At 44.0% G+C, this 27,642-nt stretch overlaps 1 protein-coding gene and 1 long non-coding RNA gene across 3 annotated transcripts in view; one reads left to right on the plus strand and one right to left on the minus strand.

Moving 5' to 3' along the window:
• Window positions 1-27,281, minus strand: LOC119956047 (core histone macro-H2A.2). 2 transcript variants are annotated; one of them, XM_038782827.1, is made up of 10 exons: window positions 27,119-27,281; window positions 18,188-18,399; window positions 17,917-18,023; window positions 16,517-16,729; window positions 15,757-15,864; window positions 15,453-15,552; window positions 12,531-12,620; window positions 5,568-5,742; window positions 2,368-2,409; window positions 1-660 (listed from the first exon to the last, which is right to left on the minus strand). In XM_038782827.1, exons 2-10 carry the CDS (start codon window positions 18,357-18,359, stop codon window positions 495-497), a joined length of 1,173 nt encoding a protein of 390 aa, XP_038638755.1. In that variant the 5' UTR covers window positions 18,360-18,399; window positions 27,119-27,281; the 3' UTR covers window positions 1-494. The 2 variants fall into 2 exon arrangements, with proteins under 2 accessions (XP_038638755.1, XP_038638756.1); XM_038782828.1 differs by lacking the exon at window positions 2,368-2,409 and having other exon boundaries at window positions 27,119-27,280.
• LOC119956048 overlaps window positions 26,324-27,642 on the plus strand; it is a 103,084-nt gene continuing 101,765 nt past the window's right edge. The window contains exon 1 of the long non-coding RNA XR_005458579.1: window positions 26,324-26,494. This is a non-coding gene — a long non-coding RNA (uncharacterized LOC119956048). The remainder of the gene's footprint in view (window positions 26,495-27,642) is intronic.

Genomic DNA, 27,642 nt, shown 5'->3' on the forward strand with positions numbered 1-27,642 from the left:
TTATTTGTTTCATTTTTATTTTTTTTTAAAAAGCTGTCACACTATCAAACTACAGCAATGGTACAGGGAGACATAATGCAGTCAAATTGCTGCTTCATTTTCCAATTGTTCTTTTACACACTGGAATGTGAAACCAATGTACTAGCTTAAAAGGGATACTTAAAACCACGTGTACATGGAGTCTTCCACAATTAAAAAAACTAAACTTAAGTATCAGCAAAATCATCAAAAGAAATTTAAAGATGCACAGTATCAAGGTTGTTTTCTGATTTTTCCCATAAAGTAAATTTCAAAACTTTTTCCCTGCTTGGGAGAAGTACTATAAAAAACGTATTTAAAGTTTACACTTCAGAACGTGCTCATGATCACAGAACTCATACTTTGCACCTTCTCGCTTACTTATTAAACACACATACGCACACTTATCTGTATTGTCAGACAAAAAGCTGTTAAAAATCCCCATCTTTCCATTAAAAAAAAAGGATAAAAACAGGTTACTTTGTGTCAAGTTTTGCCATTTCCTGCACGTAGATACCGATGCTTTCACTGTCGAATAAGACAAAAAATATGTTCTTCAGCGATGACGACGTTGTGTTAACAAAATAATTGGAGATGGCCTTGAGGATATGCTGTGCTGCAACGTGCTTTGGGAAACAATTTCTGAAAGTAAGAAAACAAATCAGCTATTACTTCATTTATCAAGCCTTATTTCCACATCACTGGGGCTGTGCACCCGCTAAATTTGTACCGATTCATAAAAGGCAAAATCTTTTAATACATTGCAGGTATGTACAATGCTGCAATTGCCAATTAAAACTAGGATGCATACAACATGGATTCACAAGGAAGTCAGGTAAAGGTGGGAGTATTTTCATGATGCATAAAATGCCCTTATTTTTAAAAATTCAGGACGTTTGTTGGAGTGAATGGGAAAGATTGATGAGAATTTTAAATAAGTGTAAGAGGAAAGTGATTGAAATTTTCTTCTACACATGCCAATTGCATTTGAGACCACTGCATGTTTGAAGATAAAATGAAAATCCTATAAAGCTGTGTTAATAAAAATGTTTACTGGAAGGAGTGATACAAGTGGCTTAAAAGATTAAATTGGCTACCCGATAAGATGCTCAGCTGCATCAAAAATCTTTTGCCACAATTGAGACATCTATGTATAGAAGTTCAAATGCAACGGTTGTTGGAGTTCATCGAACAATATAATTTATTTTTGTTGTCTTAGTGGCTACTCGAGGTCTATTTTATCCCTCCTATTTTCCACACAGGTTTCCCGAGTGCCTGATCCAGGTTAAAATGTTTGTAGTGAATGAGAAAAGCAGATTTCTTCAGTGCATTCCCTTCACCTGTAACGTCAGATCAACCATAGGAGAAATAAGCGCGAGTAATCCCACAAAATGACTGGTCTTCATCTTTCATCCACAATTGCTGACAAGAGTTCTGTTTGGCTACGAGGTCCACTTCTTTAGAACAAAGCCTTTATCAACTAGTCTTCAGTCAGAACCAGTACATGATTTAAATCATTTCCACTATTGCTGCATCAGTGCCCAAATCCAATGGAATGTTGGCAGTGGAGGTTTTCTATCATGTCTGCCAACTTGGCAGTCTCAAAACATCTTCAGAAAGCAGCAAAAGACCAGGTGGAAACTCCTGGTCATATATTCGGTCCCAGATTCCACCTAAAACTAGTGGTAACATCCTCTGTTTAGCAGACTCGAGGCCATTATGTAACGCATCCAGGACTGTCAGAATCAAAGTTAGAGGCCATTTCAGTGACTGAGTTTGCTGCTTTGTGCTCGGTCCAGAACATCACGTTCAGTTCCAGAAACATGCAGACCATGACACCAAAGCAACTGATATGGTAGAGGGGATGTTATCCGTATATATTTCAATGACAATGGAAAACTAGATCTAAATATCTGTATCTTTGTTGTACTACAACTATTATTGTAAAACCTACCACCTGCCCTATTTCCATGACTGAATGGTTCATCTCCTACTGTGCGCCTGACTAATTCCAATCCATAGCTGACCTGGGGCATTTGAACTGCTAAAGTATGGTTGCACAATTCCAGAGTTAATGTCATAATTAATACTTTAACAATGGGAAGTATTCATCCTGATCCAATTATTTGATAAATGACACATCAAGCAGTGATTTGGTGCACCAGGGAGATTCCTATAGATACATTGTTTTAGTGGCTAGTTAAAAGGAATTGTTGGGTACCAATGGTGGTGTCTCAAGGCACCAAACTTGGCATCCTCCCCTTGCTAATAATAATGAACAATCTTCAGGTTCAAGGACAATGTTAAATATGTGGATTTGACCACTATAGAAGCATTTGAACATCCTACCTTGGCTGGTTTGCAGACCGACCTGAAGCTCGAGAGCTGGTCCTGTCCAATGACATGGAAATCAACCCCAAAAGACAAAAGAGTTTATTATTAATTTTACGAGGGGGTGATCTGCATTACGATAGCTCCCACCGTGAAACTTGCATAAAATGACAGAACAGAAACAGGCCTCTTGGCTCAATGGATCCAAGCTCCACGTGAGCCGCCTCCCAGTTCAGGGAATAATGAGGATTTAAATTGTGACACTCAGATTAATCCTATGCACAAGAAAAATGGCTGCCGTTACCCGACAGTCAAGTGGTGGTATTCCAAAGGCATACCTTCAATGCATCTTAGATTTGAGGGGAGGGGGAAGATGGGACGGTGCGCAAGTGAGACATACCAAATTATTGATTCAGGTGTGTTAAGTGGTCACAATACTTAGCAAAACTGGGGTGCATCAATGGCCACTGGTGGAGTATAGAAAGTTTGTTGCAACCAAAAAGGTCGACTAGTTTACATTTGACATATTTAACATTAGGACTTCAAGAAAAAATGAATAAACCCTTCACTTTAATGGAATCTGCTCCTTAAGAATTTTCATAAATTTGTTTCGAAAACACTCTCCATAACTGTTTTACCATTACAATTTTTAAATAGCTAAAATTTCCCACTGTTTTACTAACACTGATATGGTACTAATAGTTTTAACAATATAGTTTAATTTTACAATACCAATGCTCAAAAGAGCTTTGAAAAATTCTGGAATCTATTGGCATGGAAACTTTGTTCAAATCCCTACATCTCCTCACACATCCCCATTTAACTTCAGCCCACAACTTATCAAAATATGGACTGCTTTCAGTCATCTAGATTCCAAGCTCTGCAGTTCCCTTCTCAAATTTCTCTTCCCCTGCCTTTAAGACATTGCTTGAAACCTCTCGTAGATCAAGTATTTTCCCATCTGTCCCAATGTCTCTTCCTTTGGCCATGTCAACTTGTAGATTATTTTCCTGTGAAGCAGTAATTTAGGTTTTATAAAGTGTCTTTAACACGAAGTTGTTCTTGAGGCAGCCACTACTGACATGTATAACTTTAAAGAACTAGCAGACCTGCCTTTGCTACTTTTTCAGAGAACAGACAGAGGTTCATCCAAATGGTATAAAACTGAAAGTAAGCCATGGGGGAATCTATGTTGTCCTGCAAATCTAAAAACCGCCCATGCGCTAAAGGACGCATTTGTATACCCATTGCCAGCACTTGGGACAAAACAGCATTAGGTAAGGTGTATTATGCTCGAATGTTATCCAAGGGAGCATCAGAGATTTTATCTATCTGAAGTAAACTTCATCCAGTTCAGAGTATCAAGAAATATTTGGCATTTACTCTTCTGACAATCCAGGAAGTATAGCTAGGCCTAAAGGAGCCAATGTGAAGAATGTCTGCTTGCATCCAATTGTCAGGATTCTCTAGTTTGCAGGAGAAAGTATAGTTTCTTTTTCATTGTACCTGTGACCCACTGATTTCAGACGTACCTCAAGTATTCACAGGTTTGAAAAGTTTGCAATCTCGACAACTGGTTTGTTAAATGCACACGAGCTGAATTACATTCACAAAGCCCACAGCCTTTTCTATTACATGACAAAACCAATTGAAGGCTTCCATGGCAATTTAAAATGAATGATGGCCCAATCACAACTTCATTGAGACATCACAGCCTTTACTGGAACCATGATGCAAGATACCGATAGCCAGTTAATAGTTTTCAGACATTGCTCAAAGATTGAGCTACAGCGTATACAAAGGTGATGTTCCAAACCAAAATACTGAATCCACGCTTCTGGCAATATATTCCTGCAGTTGTAGCCTTTGCTACCCTCCAACCTCAACCACCAAAGATTTAATACTGCAAAATACACACGTTGGAATTATTGCTAGTCTAGTTTCAGTTGTTGTCCTAGGCTCATTGCAAGGTCCATCCTCACTCCAAGAGCCCAAAACCTTGGCACATGCAGAGAACCACTGGATCTCGTCAGTAGGATCATGATCCTATCCCATGCATTATTGAACCCTGTACATAATATAGACACCATAATCTTGTATTAATTAGCTTGGTCACTTGTAGATTTATTTGCTTCAAGACAGCACAGCTGAAAGTGTTGATCTTCTTTCCTTCAATGCCCCATTCATTTACAGGCGATCAGAAGTAATGGGGTTAATGAGGTTGTATTGATCACAATATCCTTGGCTTCAAGATCAAATCCCTTTTGCTCAATCTTCTTCATGCCCTTGTAACCAAGGTAGATCCCGCTTGGGTGTAGAGAGCTTTTTCAAAATGGGCTAGCTCTAGCAATTCTAAGTATATTTTAGCCACATAAATAGTGTAGTTTCATGCACGAAGTGTGTAGAAAAGACATGCAGTTGGTATAGCAGGACCCACCCTTAATAATCCCAACACACAACTCTTGTACTGTAGAGCAGCACATTCATTGGCAGTCATCCCAAACATCGAGTATTTTGGCAATGGGAAAATAATGTTTACATTCATAGAACTTTTCACCACTGTGGTTGACCTCACTATTTGGCAACTTTAACTGAAGAAATACATTCAATTACAACTCATTGAGACATCACACCCTTGACAGGAGCCATGATCCAAGATACCTTCCCCACTGGGAGGAAATAACAAGATTTTCTCCCAGTGGAAGAAACACCGTTTCAAGTCATTTTGTTTTCTCCAGTTGGTCATTCCCTGTTCTACCACCGGTACTATATCCTGCAGTCTGAACATTGCAAGATTTCACATCCAGAGGGTTTTTAGTGAATTTATTGATGCTGCTATAACTGGCATCTACCCATTTTCTTCTGTAGTTCTCAGACCACAAATGTGAGTCCCCATAATGGAGGGAAGCAACATATCTTCAAGTGGCCTGACATCCATTTTATTTGAAAGTGGGGGAGTTCAGTTTTAAATGAGATTGGAATACATTTCTTCTTTTATATAGGTAGAGTTCTAGCAGAAAGAGAAAGTTTGCAAACAACAACCGGACCAAAATAAAATGACTAATAATATTACTTTACTTTAATAAGTCCCACTATGACTCATTGTAAACAATCATATGTTAGCTCAACTGCAACATATGCATGTGCTTTATTTTTTTAAATAGCAATTCTCTAACCAGTACTTTTTTAAAAAAAAACTAACAAGTGATAAATTTTACCTGCTACTGGCGATGGATGGGAAAGCAATTGTTTTGAGCTTCTTCTCATCTGCCAAAGTCAGACAATTCTTCACAGTTTTTTCCAGTTGCTCTTCACATTTATCAGCTCCCCACTGTGGTACGTTGCAGTGAATGACGAACTTTGCTGGCAATCCAGGAGCCTGACCCAAAACAGCTACAATAGACCAAGAGGGTTAACTGACAACTAACCACTCAAAAGATAATATTTATTGTACCTGTTATGAAAGGTTTTTTTAAAACTAGCATATTAAGTGTTCGGCAGTATTCAAATTGGAAAGCCAGTTGCCAAGTTCATACAGATTTCAGTTATGTACATTTCAAGGAAGGCCACTGAAATTAAGGTGGTTAACAATGTGCTATATATCTATAGATCAGATTCAAGGGAGTGTTTTCTTTGATTTCCTTCTCAGCTAGCTGAGTTTTGTTTTCTCAGATGCCCTTCTGAAGTCAGCCTCCAGAAGTTCCAGCCGCTGCAGTTGTCATAATGTCTGCCATCTTCATATCACAATCTCTGTATCAGAGATCTGGACGTCTAGAATGTCCAGTTCACAGTACAGAAGGTCTTCGGGTATAGAGCTATCATTATTCTAAGAAAATGGCTGAGCCATGGCAGATATACAGTAGACCCCCGTTATTCCGCAATACCGCAGTTCGCGATATACGGCAGGGGGGGGCTTATGGACCCCAACTGTCAGCTTCCCTCTCCGGATCAAAGTGAGCCGGCCGCTGAAATTGACACTGCCTGCTGCTTTCTCCCTCCAAATCAGAAACATTAAAACTTAAAAGTTGGATTGGAGGGAGAGAGCAGGGCAGTGTCAATTTCAGCGGCCGGCTGATTGTTTCAGCGAGAGAGCAGCTTCCCTCTCCGGATCAAAGTGAGCCGGCCGCTGAAATTGACACTGCCGGCTGCTCTCTCCCTCCAATCCAACTTTTAAGTTGTTAAAAATGCAGCAGTGCTTGTTTTAAATTTATTTAAAAATCTATGCTTGCGCTTCCCATTGTGAGTCTACGGGGGTCTGACCTCTCCCCCCGCAGACTCACAATGGGAAGCGCATGCATAGATTTTAAAATAAATTTAAAACCCCCATCGTGGATATCCGCGGCTTGGATGCAACGCTGGTGGCTGTCTTGGACCCCAACACCCGCGTTATAAAGGGGGACTACTGTAGTTGGTTTAATAATGATAGTGTGCTGACAATTGCAGAGGCTAGCTATGTGAAGCTACCAACCAGCTCCAGATTCACATAAAATGCTTATTGATGGCAGCAAGGCAACGTCCAGGAGCATTACAATAGCCTTTCTGACACATGATCTTTAGAGGCACGAATATGCCTATTTGCCACTGACGGTATTCAATTGTATGGTATACTAGTGAAACATCATACAGCAACTCTGATGAGAATTAGTTCTGCAAAATTTTAATAGGGTGCACTGAAAGCATAAAGTATCACTGATCTTTGTTGACTGATGTGGACATGGGCCAAATGGCCTCCTGCGCTGTAAATGATAATGAACCTGACTACACTAATCCCATTTTCCAGGGTTTAGCTCGTAGCCTGGAGGTTAAGGCAGCTCAAATAAATATCTAAATACAATGCTGCCAGAGTTTGTGATTCAACCACCCTCTGAAGGCAGCAGGTTCCAGACTTCCACCACCCTCTGGATGTGATGGCTTCTTTACTCCCCTCTTTACTCCCCTCTTAGCCTTCTACCTCAAATCTATTCCCCTGGGTTACTGACCCCTCTACTAATGGAACATGTGCAGGCAGGGAGTTAGGTGTCCCATTAGATGCAATGAAATATGCCGGCATGCCAAGCTCCAGCCAGTGTGGAATTCCCCATCATTGTGAAACCCGATGTACCACTTGTCAATGTACGCTGTTGATTATTCTTTTGTCTGTGTACGTTCCCTCGGCCACAGAAAAATACTTTTCACTGAACTTTGGTACATGTGAACATAAATCAAATCAAACTCGGCTTCTCTTTGCTTCCCACTCATGAGCTTCACTTGTATCGGAGAGATCCTAGCTGGTTGCTCCCAGCTCCACAAGCTGCGCAATCTCTTGGGACATCAGGAAAACGAGATGTCCCAAGATGTGGCGTCACATCTAACTTGCGCACCAGCGCTGATACCTGCACTTTAATGTGTGGCAGTACATTCTGTGGCATTGGAGGAGAAGCACATCATATGTGCAGGAGGAAACATGTACGGCAGAAGTATCTATGGACAGTTCCACTTGGAGGAGGGAGGACATTGGGGAGTGAGGCTCTTCCTCACTCCCCACAGTTCTGGATCACCAACTGCTGCACTCGGAGGGAACTCGGAGATTGGCGATCTCATGCATGACGAATAGTCCATGGAGCAAATGATCGTAACAATGCCATGCGCTCGAAATTCAGACTCCTCACGAGAGAACCACAAGCAGCACAAATGAAGTGCATGCAAGAGCAATATGATGTCCTGTATCAGCTCTCTCCTTAGCCTAGAGCAGTCAGTTCAGACCCAGAGGGTTGATGTACCTGGAGTAGAGAAGCTTGCAAACCTTCAACACGGCACTCGTACAATTGGCCGATTCGTGAAGATGAGGCCGGCCAGCAGCAGACTCCAGGAAACTTGACTAAAGTCCAAGGATGAGGGTTCTGTGCAGCTTGTGAGATCCCTAATAATCTTCAGGTTCCCCAGGCCCTCTGACAAAAGGGGCATCTATTGTAAGTGTCTGATGCCTGCTGCGCTGCAGAGATGTTGGCAGTCAAAGGAAGGGCCCCAATAGGCCCCTGCACAACGAGGCCGACTGCCACAATCCTCACAGCTACTGATCAGTGGCCGTGAGCAGCTGCCTTCACCTCAGTCAACAAGGTGCATATATCGTTGGGAGTGTTCATGTTTGCAAGGCACGACACTCCATGTCTCACACACAATGAACTTAGCTGTTTCTTTCAATGCTCCTTATAAATCAACGGCAAGTATTATTTACAATTATTATTTACAAGGGCAGCACGGTAGCATGGTGGTTAGCATAAATGCTTCACAGCTCCAGGGTCCCAGGTTCGATTCCCGGCTGGGTCACTGTCTGTGCGGAGTCTGCACGTCCTCCCAGTGTGTGCGTGGGTTTCCTCCGGGTGCTCCGGTTTCCTCCCACAGTCCAAAGATGTGCGGGTTAGGTGGATTGGCCATGCTAAATTGCCCGTAGTGTCCTAAAAAGTAAGGTTGGGGGGGGTTTGTTGGGTTACGGGTATAGGGTGGATACGTGGGTTTGAGTAGGGTGATCATGGCTCGGCACAACATCGAGGGCCGAAGGGCCTGTTCTGTGCTGTACTGTTCTATGTAACAATGTGGCAAGTACTATTTACAATGTACACATCAGCAGGTTCTCATCAGTATCAATGGAGATTACAGGTCCACCTCCATGAAATGTTGAATTTTGAAGGATGTTCACACAAGTGACCGGTGTAGGCTGACACTTGAAGTGCCAGCCATGTCTTCATGTTCAACACAAGGACCTTCAGCTGAAACATTGCTCAATCACTAGAATGGTTGCAACAAATGCAAGCAAATGGGGTTAGCTTAGATTTTTTTTTTGGTTGGCATGGACCAGTTTGGGCCGAAGGGGCTGCCTTCATGCTGTAGATTCTATGATAATAGCACCCTGCATGGATATCTCTGATTCCCCGGGCATAGCCACACAGCCTAGCCCATATTCTGTAAATTAATTTTCAACATGTCACTGCAATCCACTTCCACAGCTGTGCCTCTTCCTCTCAAGTCCCCAGCTCCATTTTCTCAATATGCCTGCTCCTCCTCGGACATGGCGCCATCCTCACACACTGTCTCAGCACCACTTCCCTTTGCTGGTAGATGTGTACTGTATGCTGCCATGTCTAGTACACTAATTTCATCTCGAGCAGGCCAATAACCTGTGCAAGAGTCCTTGTGTTCAAGTTGCTCTTGCTGTAACTGGGGCTCACAGAGGTGTTGGGAGCCATCTCCTCTGCTGGTCGTAGACCTGGTCATCCAGATTCCAGCCATGTACCCGACAGGTGAAGCAAAAGAACTGGGCAGTTTTTGGGGGGGGGGGGGGGGGGGGGGGGGGGGGGGAAAGAGAGGGAAAGGAAGCTAGCTATTTGGGTAAAACTCATTGCCCTCTGTGGTTGCGAGGCCACAGCCATGGAAAGCTGATGAAATCAGCCATGATTGTAAAAAGGGAATCAGTGCAAATTCCTGGGACATCGAAACCAGTTCTGGGAGGTGGGACCAGTACAAACCGGACGGTCTGCACCTGGGCGGGACTGGAACCAAGGTCTTTGGGGGAAGGGGGGTTCTGTTGCTGTTGGGAGGATTTAAACTAATGTGGCTGGAGGATGGGAACCGATGTAGGTAGTCGGAGGGAAGGAAAGTGGCTACAGAAACAAAGTAAGGGGGAAAAGTGAAAGGCAGAGAAACCAAAGTCAAAAATGACCACAGCAGAGACTGGGGAGAACTCCGGTAAGACCAAGAGAAAGAAAACACAGGTAGAGTGTACAAAACATGATTGGACAGATGGTCTGAGAAAGCAGGGCAGAGAGCAAGGGAAGTCCAGATTAACCTGCATTTATTTCAATGCAAAAGGCCAAATGGGCAAGACAGATGAACTCAGGACATGATGAGTGCATGGGACTGGGATATTATAGCTATTACTGAAACATGGCTATGGGAGGGGCAGGACGGCAGCTCAATGTCCTGGGTACAGATGCTGCAGGAAAGATAGATGGGGATGTTGCCTTTTTGATTAGGGAGAATATCATGGCAGTACTGAGAGGGGATAAATCCAAGGGTTCACCCACTGTCTTAGGTCATTCTCCTCCTTGGTCTTGACCTGAGGTTCCCCCCCCTCATCCGTCCTCATGTTGGGCGACACAGCTGCTATATTGCCTCAATGGCATAAAAGTATGTCCTTCCTTGGTATAGGATTATTTGCATGGTCGCGATGCCCTGTTGCTTGCAGATGTTTACCCAGCTCAGAGTTCCCCTTTTATTTCTCCCCCTCGTGCAACTATAGCATCTTGTTTACAGCCTTTTCTGTTCATTAGACTGCAAAACATGCTTACTTGCAAACTTTCCAAGATTTTTAAAATTTGAGCAATGGCATTCCATGCTGTGCCTAACTCAACTGTTCTGCTGTGATTCAGGAGGCCTTCTAAAAGTTGTCTACTTTCTTGAAGTACTAAACCTTTTGTTTGAATATTTACCACAATGGTACCATTAACGGCAGGATTCCCGACTTCATCTCATTTCAGGGGCTGGTTTAGCACACTGGGCTAAGGAGCTGGCTTGTAATGCAGTACAATGCCAGAAGCGCGGGTTCAATTCCCGTACCAGCCTCCCCAAACAGGCGCTGGAATGTGGTGACTAGGGGCGTCTCACAGTAACTTCATTGAAGCCTACTTGTGACAATAAGCAATTATTATTTCTCCCGCTGTTGAAAATAGGTGCTGGAGTCCCGGCTGCCAAATTCTTTGTCCTGCCTGACTCCATCCTATCCCGAACCAAATCCAACCCTGAACCCCAAATTTCAATCTAAAGACGTATTTAGATGAACACTTGAAACTCCATAGCATATATGGCTATGGGATTAAAGTAGATAGGTGCTTGATAGCTGGTGCAGACAGGATGGGTGGAAGGTCCTCATTCTATGCTGCAAATGACTCTAGGATGGTGTAGTCCAAAAGGATGATCAATCTCCCTGGGTCGATTATGATAAGACCTCAATGCTTGTGATTTGCTCACTTACACATGACGGTTGTCCTGCTAGATCATTACGGAGGTGGCACATTGTGTGTTGAAGCATAGATTTACTGTTTTAAACCAGACAATGAAATTTCTTTTGCACACATGTATAAAAGCAAGATACCCAGTTAGCCAAATGGAAGACTGCTGAGCTTCACTGTGATCTGGATATTCCAAGAGGCAAGATTTCCTGATGTGCAATTCCTTGCAAAGATTTATTGCAAACTCCACACACCAGTAGTCCGAGCTACTTCATGTCATGGATAAATGGACCTCTGGGGAATTTATGAGCCTTGAACCTCAGGTGACACTATCAACTCACTTGTCTATCAGGAGAATATTGGCTCAAATGTCAGACCTCACCAAATGCTTCAGTGGGCTCCAACCAGAGCTATTTCAGCTGTGGATTATAGCTAATGAACACTACTGTGGCATATATTGCAACAGGTAGTTAGTCAAATAAGCCATGACCTATGGGTCCCGACAACTAAAACGAATCAAATAGGAGTTTGGAAAGGAATTAGTTTGATATTTAATTATAGTAATTATTGCATGGTTCCCAATACTACATAGATGTAAAATACCCAAAAGCATTTTACCCATGACTGAAAAGTTAATTTTTAAAAATTCATTCAGGGGATATGGGTGTCACTGGCTGGGCCGGCATTTATTGCCGATCCCCAACTGTCCTTGAACTGAGAGGCTTGGTAGGCCATAAAGAGGACACTTTATTGTTGTGGGTCTGTAATCACATGTAGGCCAGACCGGATACTGGTGGCAGATTTCCTTCCCTAAAAGGACATTAGTGGACTAGATGGGGTTTTACAACAATCGGCAATGGTTTCGGTTGTCATTAGACATTTTTAAATCTAGATTTTCTAGAATTCAAATTTCACCATCTGCCATGGTGGGATTCAAACCCAAGTCCCCAGAGAATTACCCTGGGTTAGTAGTCCAATGACAATACCACAGAGCCACCGCCTCGCCGTTGGCATTCAAAAACAACAATATCATTTGATAGTCATAACTGCTAAAATTTCAATTTAAAATATATCAAAGCTCTTCTTCAATATATTGCTCATGCAGAGACTTCAGATAAAATGCATATCTTTAAATAGGAATGGTTTAATTGATTTCCATATAATTACCATAGAAAGATAGTAAACTTAAAAACTTACCCCCAGTCACTTCCAATGGTCCATTAGATTTTCGTAGCTCTTTCACAGCATCCAAAAACTCCTTTCCACCTGCCTTCTCCAAAGCATTACCTGAAATTACAATTACTCTTTAGAACATACTGGAGGCTGGTTGATTGGGTCCAAAGGTGAAGTGAACTGAACGTCATCAGAAAAGTGAAACTGTAACACCAGTTCCATTCCCACCTCCATAATATCAATATGCAAAACAGCACCATCTTAATAGTAGTCTTAAAAAAGCAAATTGCAAACAGGGTTACCACTGCTAGCAGTCTCAACAGAGGTATTGATACATTGCTATAATGGTGGACCAAATGTTTTGTGAAATGTTACACAGGAAAGTTCTTATAGTTTTGTTAAATGTCTGAGAACATCTTTCTATATCCCTCCAATAATAAATAAATTAGCACTTTAAAGCTTTAAAGGGGCAATTTAGCATGGCCAATCTACCTACCCTGCACATCTTTGGGTTCATGGAGGCGAGACCCACGCAGACAAGGCGATAATGCACAAACTCCACATGGACAGTGACCCGGAGCCGGGATCCAACCCGGGTCCTTGGCACTGTAAGGTAGCAGTGCTAACCACTGTGCCGCCCTGCTTAATACATTTCTGATACATCTCTATGGATAGATATGTACATTCATGCACGTTCAGTCCTATCTAGGGCTAAAATGAGGCCGGTCACTGATACATTTCCAAAAATACATGTTTATTTCACCATTATAATAAGAATCAATAAAAATCTTAAAATGATTGAAACTTGGGAAGGCTAAACCCGAGGAGGGAGGAAGACAGCTAAACCTGGGGAGAGGGAGGCGAACCGTGGAGGGAGGGGGTAGGGGGGGATGGGAGAGGAGGGCCGGCGGGGTGGGGCAGGGGCAGGGAAGCGGGAGCCGGAAGGAGGGCACGGGATGCCAAAACGTGCATGACACCTCCAGGAGCGGGGAACGAGGAAAATGGAGGAGCGGCAGAAGCGGGGGTGAGCGTGGGACAGCAGCGAGACCCGTCCGGGAGGGGCAGACGACAACGACACACAGCACAGCCAAATATCGCACACTGTGATTTTCTCCCCAGCACCCAAATGTGTGTGCGCCCCCCAGTCCCTGCCCCCCCCCCCCCCCTCAGGCAGTCGCCTACTTACGTGGTGTGGATAATTTTGCCAGATGTACAGAGCTGCCGCTGTCGAACTGGCGCACAATACCCCACCAGTTATTCTATTTCATATTTTATTATATTTTTTTTATGTTGGGGTGTGCCATATATTGATTGAAACTTGTACATTTACCCTTTACCTATGAGAACAGGGGCTTCAGTTTGCAGAAGTAATATGTTGGCAATACCAAAAAAAAAATCCTTGTGTGGAGTAACTCCAGGTTAAAGATCTGTCAGAAAATCAGTTGGCTCTGGGGCGGCACGGTGGTGCAGTGGCTAGCACTGCTGCCTCACACCGCTAAGGACCCAGGTTTGATCCCGGCCCACTGTACGTCCAAAGATGTGCGGGTTAGGTGGATTGGCCATGCTAAATTGCCCGTAGTGTCCTAATAGTAAGGTTAAGGGGGGGGGAGAGTTGTTGGGTTACGGGTATAGGGTGGATACGTGGGTTTGAGTAGGGTGATCATTGCTCGGCACAACATAGAGGGCCGAAGGGCCTGTTCTGTGCTGTACTGTTCTATATGTCTGGAATTTGCACATTCTCATCGTGTCTCACCCCTACAACCCAAACATGCGCAGGATAGGTGGATTGGCCACTATAAATTGCTCCTTAATTGGAAAAAGAAAATCAGTTGGCTCTGAATATTCCGATTAGAGATCAAGTTATTTGGTGTTGGGCATGCTGTACTTTGCCATCAGTGGCACTAAAATGCCTAGGTGTAAATCAGACCAACAATGGGGTAGAAGGTGGCAGGAAGACTGAAGGTCATTCATGCATATTATTGTAATAATAATAATCTTTATCATTGTCACAAGTCGGCTTCCATTAACACTCAATCCATTAACAAAAAATCCCCGAGTCACCATACTCCGGCATCTGTTCGGGTACACCGAGGGAGAGTTCAGAATGTCAAATTACTTAACAAGCACCTCTTTCGAGACTTGTGGGAGGAAACCAGAGCACCTGGAGGAAACCCACAGGGAGAATGTGCAGACTCCGCACTGACAGTGAGCTAAGCCAGGAATCGAACCTGGGACCCTGGCGCTATGAAGTAACAGTGCTAACCAGTGTGCTACCATGCCGCCTCAGGCTGGTGTTTGGATCACCACTGGCAAATAACCAACTTGTTTAAAGGGACATATTCACACTGATGTTAATTTGGAGGTCCATTAATAGATCAAGATATAAATCGGGGAAAATCTGTACTTCAAATTAATAGAACCAAAGTTCAGATTCTAGTCATGAAATTTAATTTTGGACTTTCTGCCTGCTGACGTGCGATTGGAAAACTGCAATAAAAATGTATCCTTATAAATAAGATAAAGATCCCCAATTGCCACTGGAAATACTGTTCAAGTTTAAGCAGTGTGAGCAGACTACAACAACCAACTGCTACCCATTCTTATTTCTCCCAGACAGAGTTGTGAATTAGGGTTTTTAAATTACTTTCTAAAAAGAAAACATGTTAGACCCAATATTGAATTTTCTGTACACATTTCTTTTACTAAGACAGTTTCAATTATGATTAACAATAGATTAGGAAATACACCTAATCTGAGGAAACTTTTTTTTTAAATGACTCTGGGTAGTGAATCTTACTAGTTGATATTTCAATACTTTCATCAATTTTAATTATGTTTATGTGAACACAATAACTTACTGTAAATATATCCAACTATCTCAAATTCCCCCACAGCCAAGGAAATCATCACTGCAAGGCCCAGTGGGAATAATACGCAAAAACATACCTACATCCTCTTTCAGATCTATTTCAGCATTCGTTGGATTAATGATGCACTCAACTTTAACTGAACCAATGTTACCGATATCACTTTGAGTCAAGGACAGCTGAAAAATAAAAGGATCTAGTGAGCCACATTGAAAAATAATCAAAAGTGGTCAAAACGGTTTGACCTGAAAAAACATGAATGCATAACATGTTAAATCAGCATTTTAATAGTTACCAATCCTCACACAATGAGATGAAAACTAAATTGCAATTTGCACACAACTGAAGCATATCCATATCCAGACTTCTGTCACAAATCTTACCTTTTGTCCTAGGAAAAGGCTCTTTGTTGAAAGAATTGTGAATCCTTCACCAGGTACATCATCTGATGTGGAACTAGATGCCCCTTCCTTATTTTCTGATCGTTTACCCTAATTAAAAAAAAGTTTTGGAAAACTTAAAAATTTCTTTGTTGTTGAAATATACTTATATGATGCGGCCGTCAGTCTAAAGATATTTTGCCTAAGCAATTCAGCAATGCCGTGTTAGCATTGATTACGTAGGTTGGACACCCCAACAATTGGCTGATTGAATCAAATATGTTCCTCTGGCAGAGGTATAGACTGTATTCATCCAGCCCAAGCTTGCAAAACCCAAAACAATGTGTTTCCTGTGATTCGGTCATTGGGCAGCAGTTGCACTCATCCAATTTAAGATCATTGGTTACGTTTGTAATGACATACATCCATACGCAGAGGCTCATTTCTGCAAACAAAAAGAATACGTTCAAGCCTTGCGCCTTTCTTGAAGTACCCAGAACTATGTTCCCCCAATCAGAGTTGACTTTGCCAATCAATCATCACCTTTTCTCCTGTGGTACAAGTTGGTATCATTTGAAATTTGGCATTCGCCCGTCTGAGCACAAGACAAATGTCTTCAGCAACACGTCTCTTTTTTCAGCAAGATTAAAATTATAATAGATCATAATTGGTTACTAATTACCAGTCCTGTATAGTTGTGCATTGTTGTACTTTCTTACTATCCAAAACAATTTACGAGGAATGTTTCATGACGTGTACTTACCTTTCTGACTGATTTGGATTTTGCAGCTTTTTTGACAGTTGGTTTCTTGACAGATTTTTTGACTGGAGAAGCCTTTGCTTTTTTTGCTTTCTTTTCAGATGGTGTAGAAAGAATAGTTTCTGCTTTACTTCGGGAACCACGTTTCTTCGCCAGAAGTTCAGGATGAATTCTAGGCAGCACACCACCACTGGCAATTGTTACTCCCCTCAGTAGCTATAGGCAGAAAGTAACAGCAGTTTCAAGTATGGAGATATATTGCAGATACGCAGTTATATGTTCTCATTAAGAATGTTCATACATTGTGACATTATTATTAGAGCAAAATGCATTTCAAACCACTAAATAACATACAGGTTGAAGTTGTTTTTAGCTCCAAACCTCAATAGCTTGTAGGGAGCAGCACTGTTGGAATCAGATGACTGCAACATACAAATCTGGATGTGTATTTAATTTATATGTAGAATGAAAAGGGACACTTTTGCCTGAATTTTCAGGATGGTGCGTGCTTGACACCCGTTATCCGGAGTCAACTTCCCAGGCAGCTTTAACAGGTCCACTGCCATTTCACTCTCAATTGTCAGCCAATCAGAATGGCTGACCGCTCTCCAGCCACAGCGCTACAGTGGCTGCATGAGGTACTCCAGCGCCGTGCCTGAGACCAAGTCCCGGAATCGCACTTCAGGCAAGTACCAGGGGCTCCGAGGAGGGAATTACATCCACGTTATCTTTCACTCGCCCTGCCTCAGAGCCTGCCCAGGGTGGGGTTATGTCACCTCTAGAGTCAGCAGTTATATTCACATATTAAATTGGCACTTTAATCATAGCCAATCTATTTCTGAAAATTGTAAATATCGTGTAAAACCTGGTAAATGAGAAACTAGCATGTTGCAGTTTTAGTATGTATTAATTAATTTGAAAACCCAAACTTACACAATTTTAAATATATGACACTGGGAACTGAATCTTTTGTAGTACAAATGCAGTTAAATCACTTTACAGGGTTCCAACAATTACAGATCAGTTCCCACACCACCCATGCCAGCCAGCAGCAGTTGATAATTATTTCGCTACTCCCTCCTTCACATTAATCTTTTGCATTAATTTGCGCCATTACTACCCTCTTGCACTATTCACTATCATCCCTCTTTTCTCATTTAATTAGTCCTATCTTCCAATCTATCACAAACTTCCCCGTTTCTGTTTTTCTTCCTCTATTAGCTTAAAACCTGTTAACCTTTTGTCAGAATTGGAAAACGTTATAACATTTTATCATCCTTAAACTATAATTCTGTTTCTCTCCCCTCAAATCCTGCCTGATCAGAGTACTTCCAAACATTTTCTGTTTTCGTTTTAAATTGCGAACATCCGGAGTATTTTGCTTTCATCGTTACAAGCCTTACTTGATTTAGTTCTTCATCATTTGCCACTGCCAGCAGAATGTGTCTTGGAGTTATTCTACTCTTCTTGTTATCTCTCGCTGCATTTCCAGCTAGTTCCAGGATTTCAGCTGCAACAAAGACACATTTTACAGTTGAAAAGATCAGCGAAAGTAATACCAGAACTTATTTTTATCTAAAGATTCAAACAATATGATCACCCAGGTTAAGGGACCCACTTCTATCATTTTCCTTCCTTCCAAAGAAATTTACATTGCTCTTCACTTTTTTTTACCTGCTAGGTACTCTATGACTGCTGCCAAATAAACAGGTGCTCCCATTCCAATACGATATTTAAACGTCGCTTTCCGCAGATATCGCATCATCCTGCCAACAGGGAAAATCACCCCCGCTCTGGCTGAGCGTGACAACTTGGTCATCTTCTTTTTTCCACTTCGTGCTGACATCTTGTATGTTGTAGGGCAGAATATTAAACCAACGGTGGATCTAAACAAACATCATAATTAAGTTATTTAGACAGTGCAGGAAGGAAGGACAATAAATGCTCGACTTGCCTGTTTGCTGAGAACTAATACATTTTTAAAAACCAGATTCTCATTTTTCACAAAATTGCATGATGTTAGATGCATGTTATTTGCCGATTCACGTTCTCCTACCCAAAGTCCCAACTTCCACCCGAGTTCACCCAAACTGCTGCAGTGGATCCTAATTGTAGAAAGTCCCACTTACTCATCACCTCTGTGCTCGTTAGATGCCTTTCATTGACTCATTAACAGCTTGATTTTAAAACACACCCTCATGTTGAAATCCCTCCACAGCTTCACTCCTGCCTATCTGAAGCCAGCAGCACTGAAAGCAGTAGTGACAGGTATGTGCTTTAACTGAACTGGGCAGGCTGTCTGATAAGGCACAGATCAAATTGCAGACATTTAATTACTCCAAAGCAGAGCACATCAAATTACATCTTCCAGACAAACTGTTGGGTGTGTCTTGTCCTCCAAGGGAACCAGTCAGAAATTTAATCCAGCGCACTGTGCTGATGCAGCAATAAGGTGATGGTGAATCTCCTACCTCAACTCCACTTTCTATTCTATCATTTGATTCACTGTCCAACAATTCACAGATTTTAGTCTTGAATTTTCCAGAGCGGCTGAGCATCCACAGCTCTCTGGGTTACAACAGTAAAAAGTCTTACTACACCAGGTTAAAGTCCAACATGTTTGTTTCAAACACTAGCTTTCGGAACCCTGCTCCTTCCTCATTCACCCGAGGAAGGAGCAGGGCTCCGAAAGCTAGTGTTTGAAACGAACATGTTGGACTTTAACCTTTGTGTTGTAAGACTTTTAACTGTGCCGGCATCTCCACACTCTGTTAGAAAATTTCAACGCCTCAATGAAGCAATTTCTCATCTCTGCCAACCCACTTTTCTGATACTATGGACCTTGTTCCAGACCCTCCAGCTAGAGGGGAAAACAGCTTCCCAGCACCCACTCTATCAAGCCCCCTCAATTTTATACATCTCAAAAGGAATCTTCCATTTGCTTGAATACCAAAGAAAATAGGCTAATTCTGTTCAATTACTCCTCATACGGCAATCCTCTCATCAGGGAATCATACGGCAATCTACTGAACCTCCAATGCTCCACCACCAAGATATATCTTTCCTTGGGGAAGGAGACCAAAACTGCCTGCGTGTCTGACTTCAACTCAACCAGGGTTGATGCTGCCTCAATTTGCTGAAACTAGCCTCCCTCCAGTTAAGTATTTTTACTATAGATACTCCCTGACTAAAGTTCTCCCATTTCATTCCTAGAACTAGAATCAGCAATGCCTCGTTCCTTGTTGGATTACAAGCACACTTCCCTTTTCCACCCATTCAATATTAGAGTAGTTAAACTCTTAACAATATTCACCATTCAATAGTTCTTGCACCTCTTAGGTGATTATTTGTTCCATTATCTCCTTCCCACTATTTGGTGACCTATAAAATAGATTCTATCTTTGAACCCTCAGGGACAATCCATAGTGTCATATTTTCCTGGATCAGAACTGCGATCCCTCATTTTTTCAGGAAATTGCATTTATATGACACAGTTAATATAAAACATCCCAAGATGCTTCACAGTAGCAAGAAAGAGCAAAACCTGACACTGAGCTGTATAAGGAAATATTTGTGCAAATGGCCAAAAGTTTGGTCAAAGGGGATAAGCTTTAACGACTGTCCTGAAAGAGAGGTAGAGGAGTGAAAATGTTTAGCAAGGAAATGTCAGAGCTTACGGCCCAGGCAACCAATTCTGGAGGAATTAAAATTAGGATTGCTGAGTAGACCATAATTAGACGATGGTAGTTATCTCAAGGGTTTGGAAGAATTTAGAGGCAAGGACAGGTGAGGCCATGGAAGGATTTGAGAACAAGGATAATGTTGACAAAATTGAGGTGTTGCTTCATGAGAAATCCATGTAGGTCAGTGAACACAGGGTGAAGGATTTGGAGGAAGAAAGGGCACCAAAGTTTTGGGTGACCTCAAGTTTATGGAGGTAGAATGTGAAAGGTCAGCCAGGACCGCATTGGAATAGTCAAGTCTAGAGGTACCAAGTGGGCCAATGAGCGGCTGACAGGGTGGGGCAGTTCAGTAGTTAGCAGTTTCTTCACAGCTCCAGGGTCCCAGGTTTGATTCCCGGCTGGGTCACTGTCTGTTCGGAGTCTGCACCTTCTCCCCATGTCTGCGTGGGTTTCCTCCGGGTGCTCCGGTTTCCTTCCACAATCCAAAAATGTGTGGCTTAGGTAGATTGGCCATACTAAATTGCCCTTAGTGTCCAAAAAAAGGTTAAGTGTGGGTTACTGGGATAGGGTAGATACGTGGGCTTGAGTAGAGTGCTCTTTGTAAGGGCCGGTGCAGATTTGATGGGCCAAATGGCCTCCTCTGCACTGTAAATTCTATGACAAGAGGTGGGCTGAGGCAAGGGTTGAGTTGGGCAATTGCAGAGATGAAAATAGATGGACTGGAGGATGGTGCAAACATGTGGTCAGAAGCTCACCTTGGGGTCAAATGACACCAGCATTCTGTTTCAACTTCAAGAGGTCACCAGGAAGAGGGAGGGTTCAATAAGGGAACAGAGTTTGTGGCTTGGCCTTCCTGCATACCTTGCACCCACAAATATAAAGCAGTCTATTCTTTTGAGCAAGATCTCACCACTACATAGTATTCCAAGGTGGTTATTTGTATCTGCAGTTCACCACAGACATGTACTCCAAACCGAATTTGGAACTCTTGTATTTTTTTGTAATCTCACCTAATTTTATTCAATTTCCACATGTCTCTGTCTTCTGCATCTTGTTCTGCTTATTATATTTTGTGTCCAACCCTCTTGCTAAATCAATTTAAACCCTTCCCCACAGCATTAACCTGCTGCCCATAATTTTTTTCTTTTAAATTGGTAATGGGATACGAGTGTTTATGGCAAGCATTTGTTGCTCACCCCGAATAACTCGAGATGACGATGAGCATCCTTCTGAACTGCTGGTCCATCTCATGTAGGTATAACCACAGTGCTGTTAGGAAGGGGTTTGAGATTTTTGACTCAGCAACCATGAAAGAATGGTGCACAGGGACTTGTAGGTGGCGGTGATTCCATGCGTCTGCCACCCTTGTTCTTCTAGGTGGTAGAGGTTGTGACTGTGGAAGGCATCCAAAAGGAGCCTTAGATGATACACACTCCTGCCAATGTGCGCCAGTGGAGGAGTCAGTGAATTTTTAAGGCAGTGGATGGGGTGCTAATCAAGCGAGCTGCTTCGACCTGCACAGGGCTGAACTTTTGAGTGTTGGTGAAGCTGTATTCCTGTAGACAAGTGGAGAGTATTCCATTACATTCTTGACTTGTGCCTTGTCTATTGTGGACAGGCTCTGGGGAGTCAGCGGAAAGGTTAATCACCACAGAATTCCCAGCTGCTGACCTGCTTTTTAAAAATTAATTTACAGGATGTGGGAGTGGCTGGCTAGGTCAGCATTTATTACCCAACCGTATATGTCCTTGAGAAGGTAGGTGGTGAGCTGCGTTCTTGACTGCTGCAGCCCCTGAGGTGTAGGTTCACCCATAGTGGTATTAGGAAAGGAGTTCCTGGATTTGATTAGGAGCTTGTAGCCACAGTATTTATATGGCTGGTCCAATTAAGTTTCTGGTCAACAGTAACCCCATGATTTTGATGGTGAAGGATTCAGTAATATAAATACCATTACACATCAAAGGTCCCAGCTCTGTCCAGGTGCTACTTTCTCTGCCTTGATAAAACTCCCTCCTGCCCCAGGACTGAACACAAATCGCCAGAAATATGAAGTCTTGCCTCCTGCAGAATGTCTCTAACCACACATTCAACTGCCACATCCTCCTATTTGCATTCTCACTAATGCATGGATTGGGTGTGAGAGATTACTACTTTTGAGGCCCCTTCAAAATTTCCCCTTGTGCAACTCTGATGCAGCACCTCAACCCTCTTCCTTCCTGCCGTTGGTTGACACGAAACACAGTTTTTGGTCCTTCCCCTTCATCGTGCCCCTGCAAAACCTTTTTGGTTAAGCAAACAGACTCAAGGAAATCCACTTTTGAGTCGGAAGAACTCAAAAGGTAACAAAAGAAATTCGCAATCTCAGAATTGTGGTAAACCCAATAATTCGTCCCACGCCTTTCTCTGTAGCCCTGTAAACATTTATGAAACTCTCACAATTCTGCAGAAAGAATTGTTACAACACAGGAGACCATTCGGCCCTTCAATTCAATGCCAGCTCTCTGCATGTGCAATTTGGCTAGTCCCAGCCACCGGCCCATAACTAGATGCATTCATTGCACAGTTAGAACGGTTTGTTTTTATAAATTAAAAAATATTTTTAAGGACTGCAGAATAGACCTTCATCCAGCCAACCAATTGTGGTGGCGGTCACCGGGAGTTGTCAACTCAAAGAAACAATCCAAAAGCACAAAGTAGTGGGAGTTTACATCAAAAAGAAACACCTGCACATGGCCAGTGACACAGCAGATGCCATTCAGTCCATGTTGGCTCTCTGTAGAGGAACTCAGTCCAATTTCCGCACAGCCCTGCACATTTATTTTGCTCAAGCGTCCACCCAATTTCCGGTTGACATTGTTGATCGTCTCAACTTCCACCACCATCTTCATTAAAGGGAGTCAGTACCAGGTCCTTACCACTTGCTGCGTAAATAAAAACTGGTACCCCAAAACCCGCATCCTCTCGTCCTCTGCCAACAGCCGGAGAAAGACCCAAGGAGAAGGAATGCCCCCCCCCCCCCACATAGTTTTATCCAGACTCCAACTACTGCCCCCCCCCCCCCCCCCCCCCCCCCCCCCCCCCCCCCCCCCCCCCCCCCCCCCCCCCGGGTGAGAAACAAAATCTTTCCTCACATGGCTTCACCTCCTTCAGCCCATAATTTTGAATCTCTGCTCTCTAGTTCTTGATGCTCCCTCTCGGTCTTGAGCAGGATCAATTTCTCACTTCTTAATCCCTGCCCAAACCCCCCTCTTCTCGGAGGTCTGGGGCACCCCGCCCTTCCTCTAGCCAGGAGGGAACTGAAGAAAGGGATTAGGAGAGGTAAGCGAGGGCATGAAAAATCTTTGGCGGGCAGGATCAAGGAAAACCCCAAGGCCTTTTACGCATATGTGAGAAATATGATAATGACTAGAGCGAGGGTAGGTCCGATCAAGTACAGTAGCAGGAGATTGTGTATTGAATCTGAAGAGATAGGAGAGGTCTTGAACGAGTACTTTTCTTCAGTATTTACAAATGAGAGGGGCCATATTGTTGGAGCGGACAGTGTGAAACAGACTGGTAAGCTCGAGGAGATACCTGTTAGGAAGGAAGATGTATTGGGCATTTTGAAAAACTTGAGGATAGACAAGTCCCTCGGGCCTGACGGGATATATCCAAGGATTCTATGGGAAGCAAGATATGAAATTGCAGAGCCATTTGTAATGATCTTTTCGTCCTCAACAGGGATGGTACCAGGGGATTGGAGAGGGGCGAATGTCGTGCCCCTGTTCAAAAAAGGGAATAGGGATAACCCTGGGAATTACAGGCCAGTTAGTCTTATTTTGGTGGTAGGCAAAGTAATGGAAAGGGTACTGAGGGATAGGATTTCTGAGCATCTGGAAAGTCACTGCTTGATTAGGGATAGTCAGCACAGATTTGTGAGGGTAGGTCTTGCCTTACAAGTCTTATTGAATTCTTTGGAGGAGGTGACCAAGCATGTGGATGAAGGAAAGCAGTGGATGTAGTGTACATGGATTTTAGTAAGGCATTTGATAAGGTTCCCCATGGTAGGCTTATGCAGCAAGTAAGGACAGTAAGAAGTCTTACAACACCAGGTTAAAGTCCAACAGGTTTGTTTCAAACACAAGCTTTCGGAGCACAGCTCCTTCCTCAGGTGAATGGAGTGGTAATGGATGAGTTGTAAGACTTCTTACTGTGCTCACCCCAGTCCAATGCCGGCATCTCCACAGCAAGTAAGGAGGCATGGGATATTGGGAAATTTGGCCAGTTAGACAACGAACTGGCTAACCAACAGAAGTCAGAGAGTGGTGGTGGATGGCAAATATTCAGCCTGGAGCCCAGTTACCAGTGGCATACCGCAGGATCAGATCTGGGTCCTCTGCTGTTTGTGATTTTCATTAATGACTTGGATGAGGGAGTTGAAGGGTGGGTCAGCAAATTTGTAGACAATACGAAGATTGGTGGAGTTGTGGATAGTGAGGGCTGTTGTCGGCTGCAAAGAGACAGATAGGATGCAGAGCTGGGCTGAGAGGTGGCAGATGGAGTTTAACCCTGAAAAGTGTGAGGTTGTCCATTTTGGAAGGACAAATATGAATGTGGAATACAGGGTTAACGGTAGGGTTAGTGGCAATGTGGAGGAGCAGAGAGATCTTGGGGTCTATGTTCATAGATCTTTGAAAGTTGCCACTCAAGTGGATAGAGCTGTGAAGAAGGCCTATGGTGTGCTAGCGTTCATTAGCAGAGGGATTGAATCACCGTGAGGTGATGATGCAGCTGTACAAAACCATGGTACGCCCACATTTGGAGTACTGTGTGCAGTTCTGGTCGCCTCATTTTAGGAAGGATGTGGAAACTTTGGAAAAGGCACAAAGGAGATTTACCAGGATGTTGCCTGGAATGGAGAGTAGGTCTTACGAGGAAAGGTCGAGGGTGCTAGGCCTTTTCTCATTAGAATGGAGAAGGACGAGGGGCGCCTTGATAGAGGTTTATAAGATGATCAGGGGAATAGATAGAGTAGACAGTCAGAGACTTTTTCCCCGGGTGGAACAAACTATTACAAGGGGACATAAATTTAAGGTGAATGGTGGAAGATATAGGGGAGATGTCAGAGGTAGGTTCTTTACCCAGAGAGTAGTGGGTGCATGGAATGCACCGCCAGTGGAAGTAGTTGAGTAGGAAACATTAGGGACCTTCAAGCGGCTATTGGAAAGGTACATGGATTACGGTAGAATGATGGAGTGTAGATTAATTTGTTCTTAAGGGCAGCTTGGTAGCATTGTGGATAGCACAATTGCTTCACAGCTCCAGGGTCCCAGGTTCGATTCCGGCTTGGGTCACTGTCTGTGCGGAGTCTGCACATCCTCCCCGTGTGCGCATGGGTTTCCTCCAGGTGCTCCGGTTTCCTTGTACAGTCCAAAGTTGTGCAGGTTAGGTGGATTGGCCATGATAAATTGCCCCTAGTGTCCAAAATTGCCCTTAGTGTTGACCGTGGGTAGGGTGCTCTTTCCAAGAGCCGGTGCAGACTCGATGGGCCGAATGGCCTCCCTCTGCACTGTAAATTCTATGATAATCTAGGACAAAGGTTCCGCACAACATCGTGGGCCAAAGGGCCTGTTCTGTATGTTTCTATGTTCTCTCAGAGGACTGGGGCATCCCCACTTCCTCCTCTGAAGAGGTCTGAGGCACCCCCTCTCCATCAAAGGTCTTGGGCACCCCCCGCGCCACTCTCAAGCGTCAAGTGCACCCCCTCTCAAGGGCAACCCCCCCCCCCATGCGTTTAGATCAACCACACCCCCCCCCCCCCCCCCGTGCGTTTAGATCAACCCCCTCTCAAGGGCACCTCGTCCCCCTCAAGGGGTTAGAGCAACTCCCCCTCCCAAGGGTCAAGGGCAACCCCCCTCTCCAGGGTCTAGGACACCCACTCTCCTCAGGGGGTCTAGTCAATTCTGCTCCAGCTTCTCCAAGCACAGCAGAGAGCGGCCTCCCCCCACCAAATCCTATCCTCGCAGTTTCCAGTTCTCCCAACAGCGAGACGGTAAAAAGACGACCCAAAAAAACCCCCATAAATAACAATCAATGGACCATCCACAACAACAACCTCCCCTCTCCCACCCCCGGGACGAGTGGGAAGGTTGAAAACTGCCAACCGAATGGAACGCGCCGGCCTCCCGCCCGAATTCAAACCGTGGCCGCGAGCGCCGGCCGCTCAACCGCCACAGGGAGAGGGAGGGAGGCGGCGGCGGCGGCCTGGGCCAGCAACCCTCCCCTCAGCCCGGCACACACAGCTCGGCCACCGACAGCGGTAAGAACTTTGGGGGAGATAGTGTGTTATTTACTGTGTTAAAATGCCGGAGCGGGAGATTAAGTTCTCTCACATTTTCCTTCAGTCCGCCGTCCGCGGTAGGCCCGCCCGCCAAAGGCGGGAAACAAAAAAATAAATAATAAAACCAAATAAATACCCGCCGCTCCGACCCATCTCCCCCCCCCCCCCAAAAAAAAAATAATAATAATAAAAATATGGGTATTTCGTTCCCTCCCTGCTGACGAAGTATTTTTTTTTTAAAAAGCTGCCCCTTCGATTTATAGCCGTGTGAAGCTCGGGGCCTAGAGACAAAAAAGAAACCCTCCAGCGCTTCCCGCCGCCAACAACACAAAATAAACCAACCCCCCCACCCAATAAAATCGGTTTTGTCCTCTTTACCCCCCACCCACCTACCCCCACACACTTAAGAAGTGTTTTTCCGCCGCATTGATGATTTAAAAATAAAATCGGCCGGGACGGTTAGCCGTCTCCCTGTAAAATATAAATGTGCTCTCCCTCCGCCCGCCATGTAAACTTTGTTGGGAGAGACGGCCAACCTTTTTCTTATTTTCCCCCCACCCCCTCATTGTAAAGCTGATGGAAAATGTTTGGCTGATCACTCACTCTCCTCTCAGCTCCTGCTCCGGGCGGCAGTTGCAGCTCTGCTTTCCCCCTCTCTCCTGCTGCTGCTGCTGCTGTGCTAATCCTCTGGATGGAGCAGGAAGGGGAAGCTCTCTCTCTCTCTGCTCACCCCGTTTGAAAATACAAACTGGGCCTATCAGCAAGGGGAAGGCGGCCAGGTCGGGGGGGATAGGCTGGCAGCCGGGCAAAGGGAGGGAGGAAAGTCATGTGTGCGCCCTGCCGGGCCGTTGGCCTCCTTCATTAATCCCCTCCTCACACCTGTCCCTCAGCTACATTGAAACCCTTGCCCCGGAAAATTATCTTTGTGCCAACCTTTTCCCTCCTCAAACTGGGACCCTGTACCCTCCAAAGCAAAGCAGATTGATTTTTTTTTTAATGTGTCACAAGTACAAAGAACAATACAGCACAGGAACATGCCCTTCGGCCCTCCAAGCCTGCGCCGATCACCTGTCCTATCTACCTGTATCCTTTCCCCCCTATGTTCATGTGCCTATCCAGATATGTCT

Source organism: Scyliorhinus canicula, chromosome 22 (assembly GCF_902713615.1).
Source record: "Scyliorhinus canicula chromosome 22, sScyCan1.1, whole genome shotgun sequence".
In the NCBI taxonomy this organism is placed as follows: domain Eukaryota; kingdom Metazoa; phylum Chordata; class Chondrichthyes; order Carcharhiniformes; family Scyliorhinidae; genus Scyliorhinus; species Scyliorhinus canicula.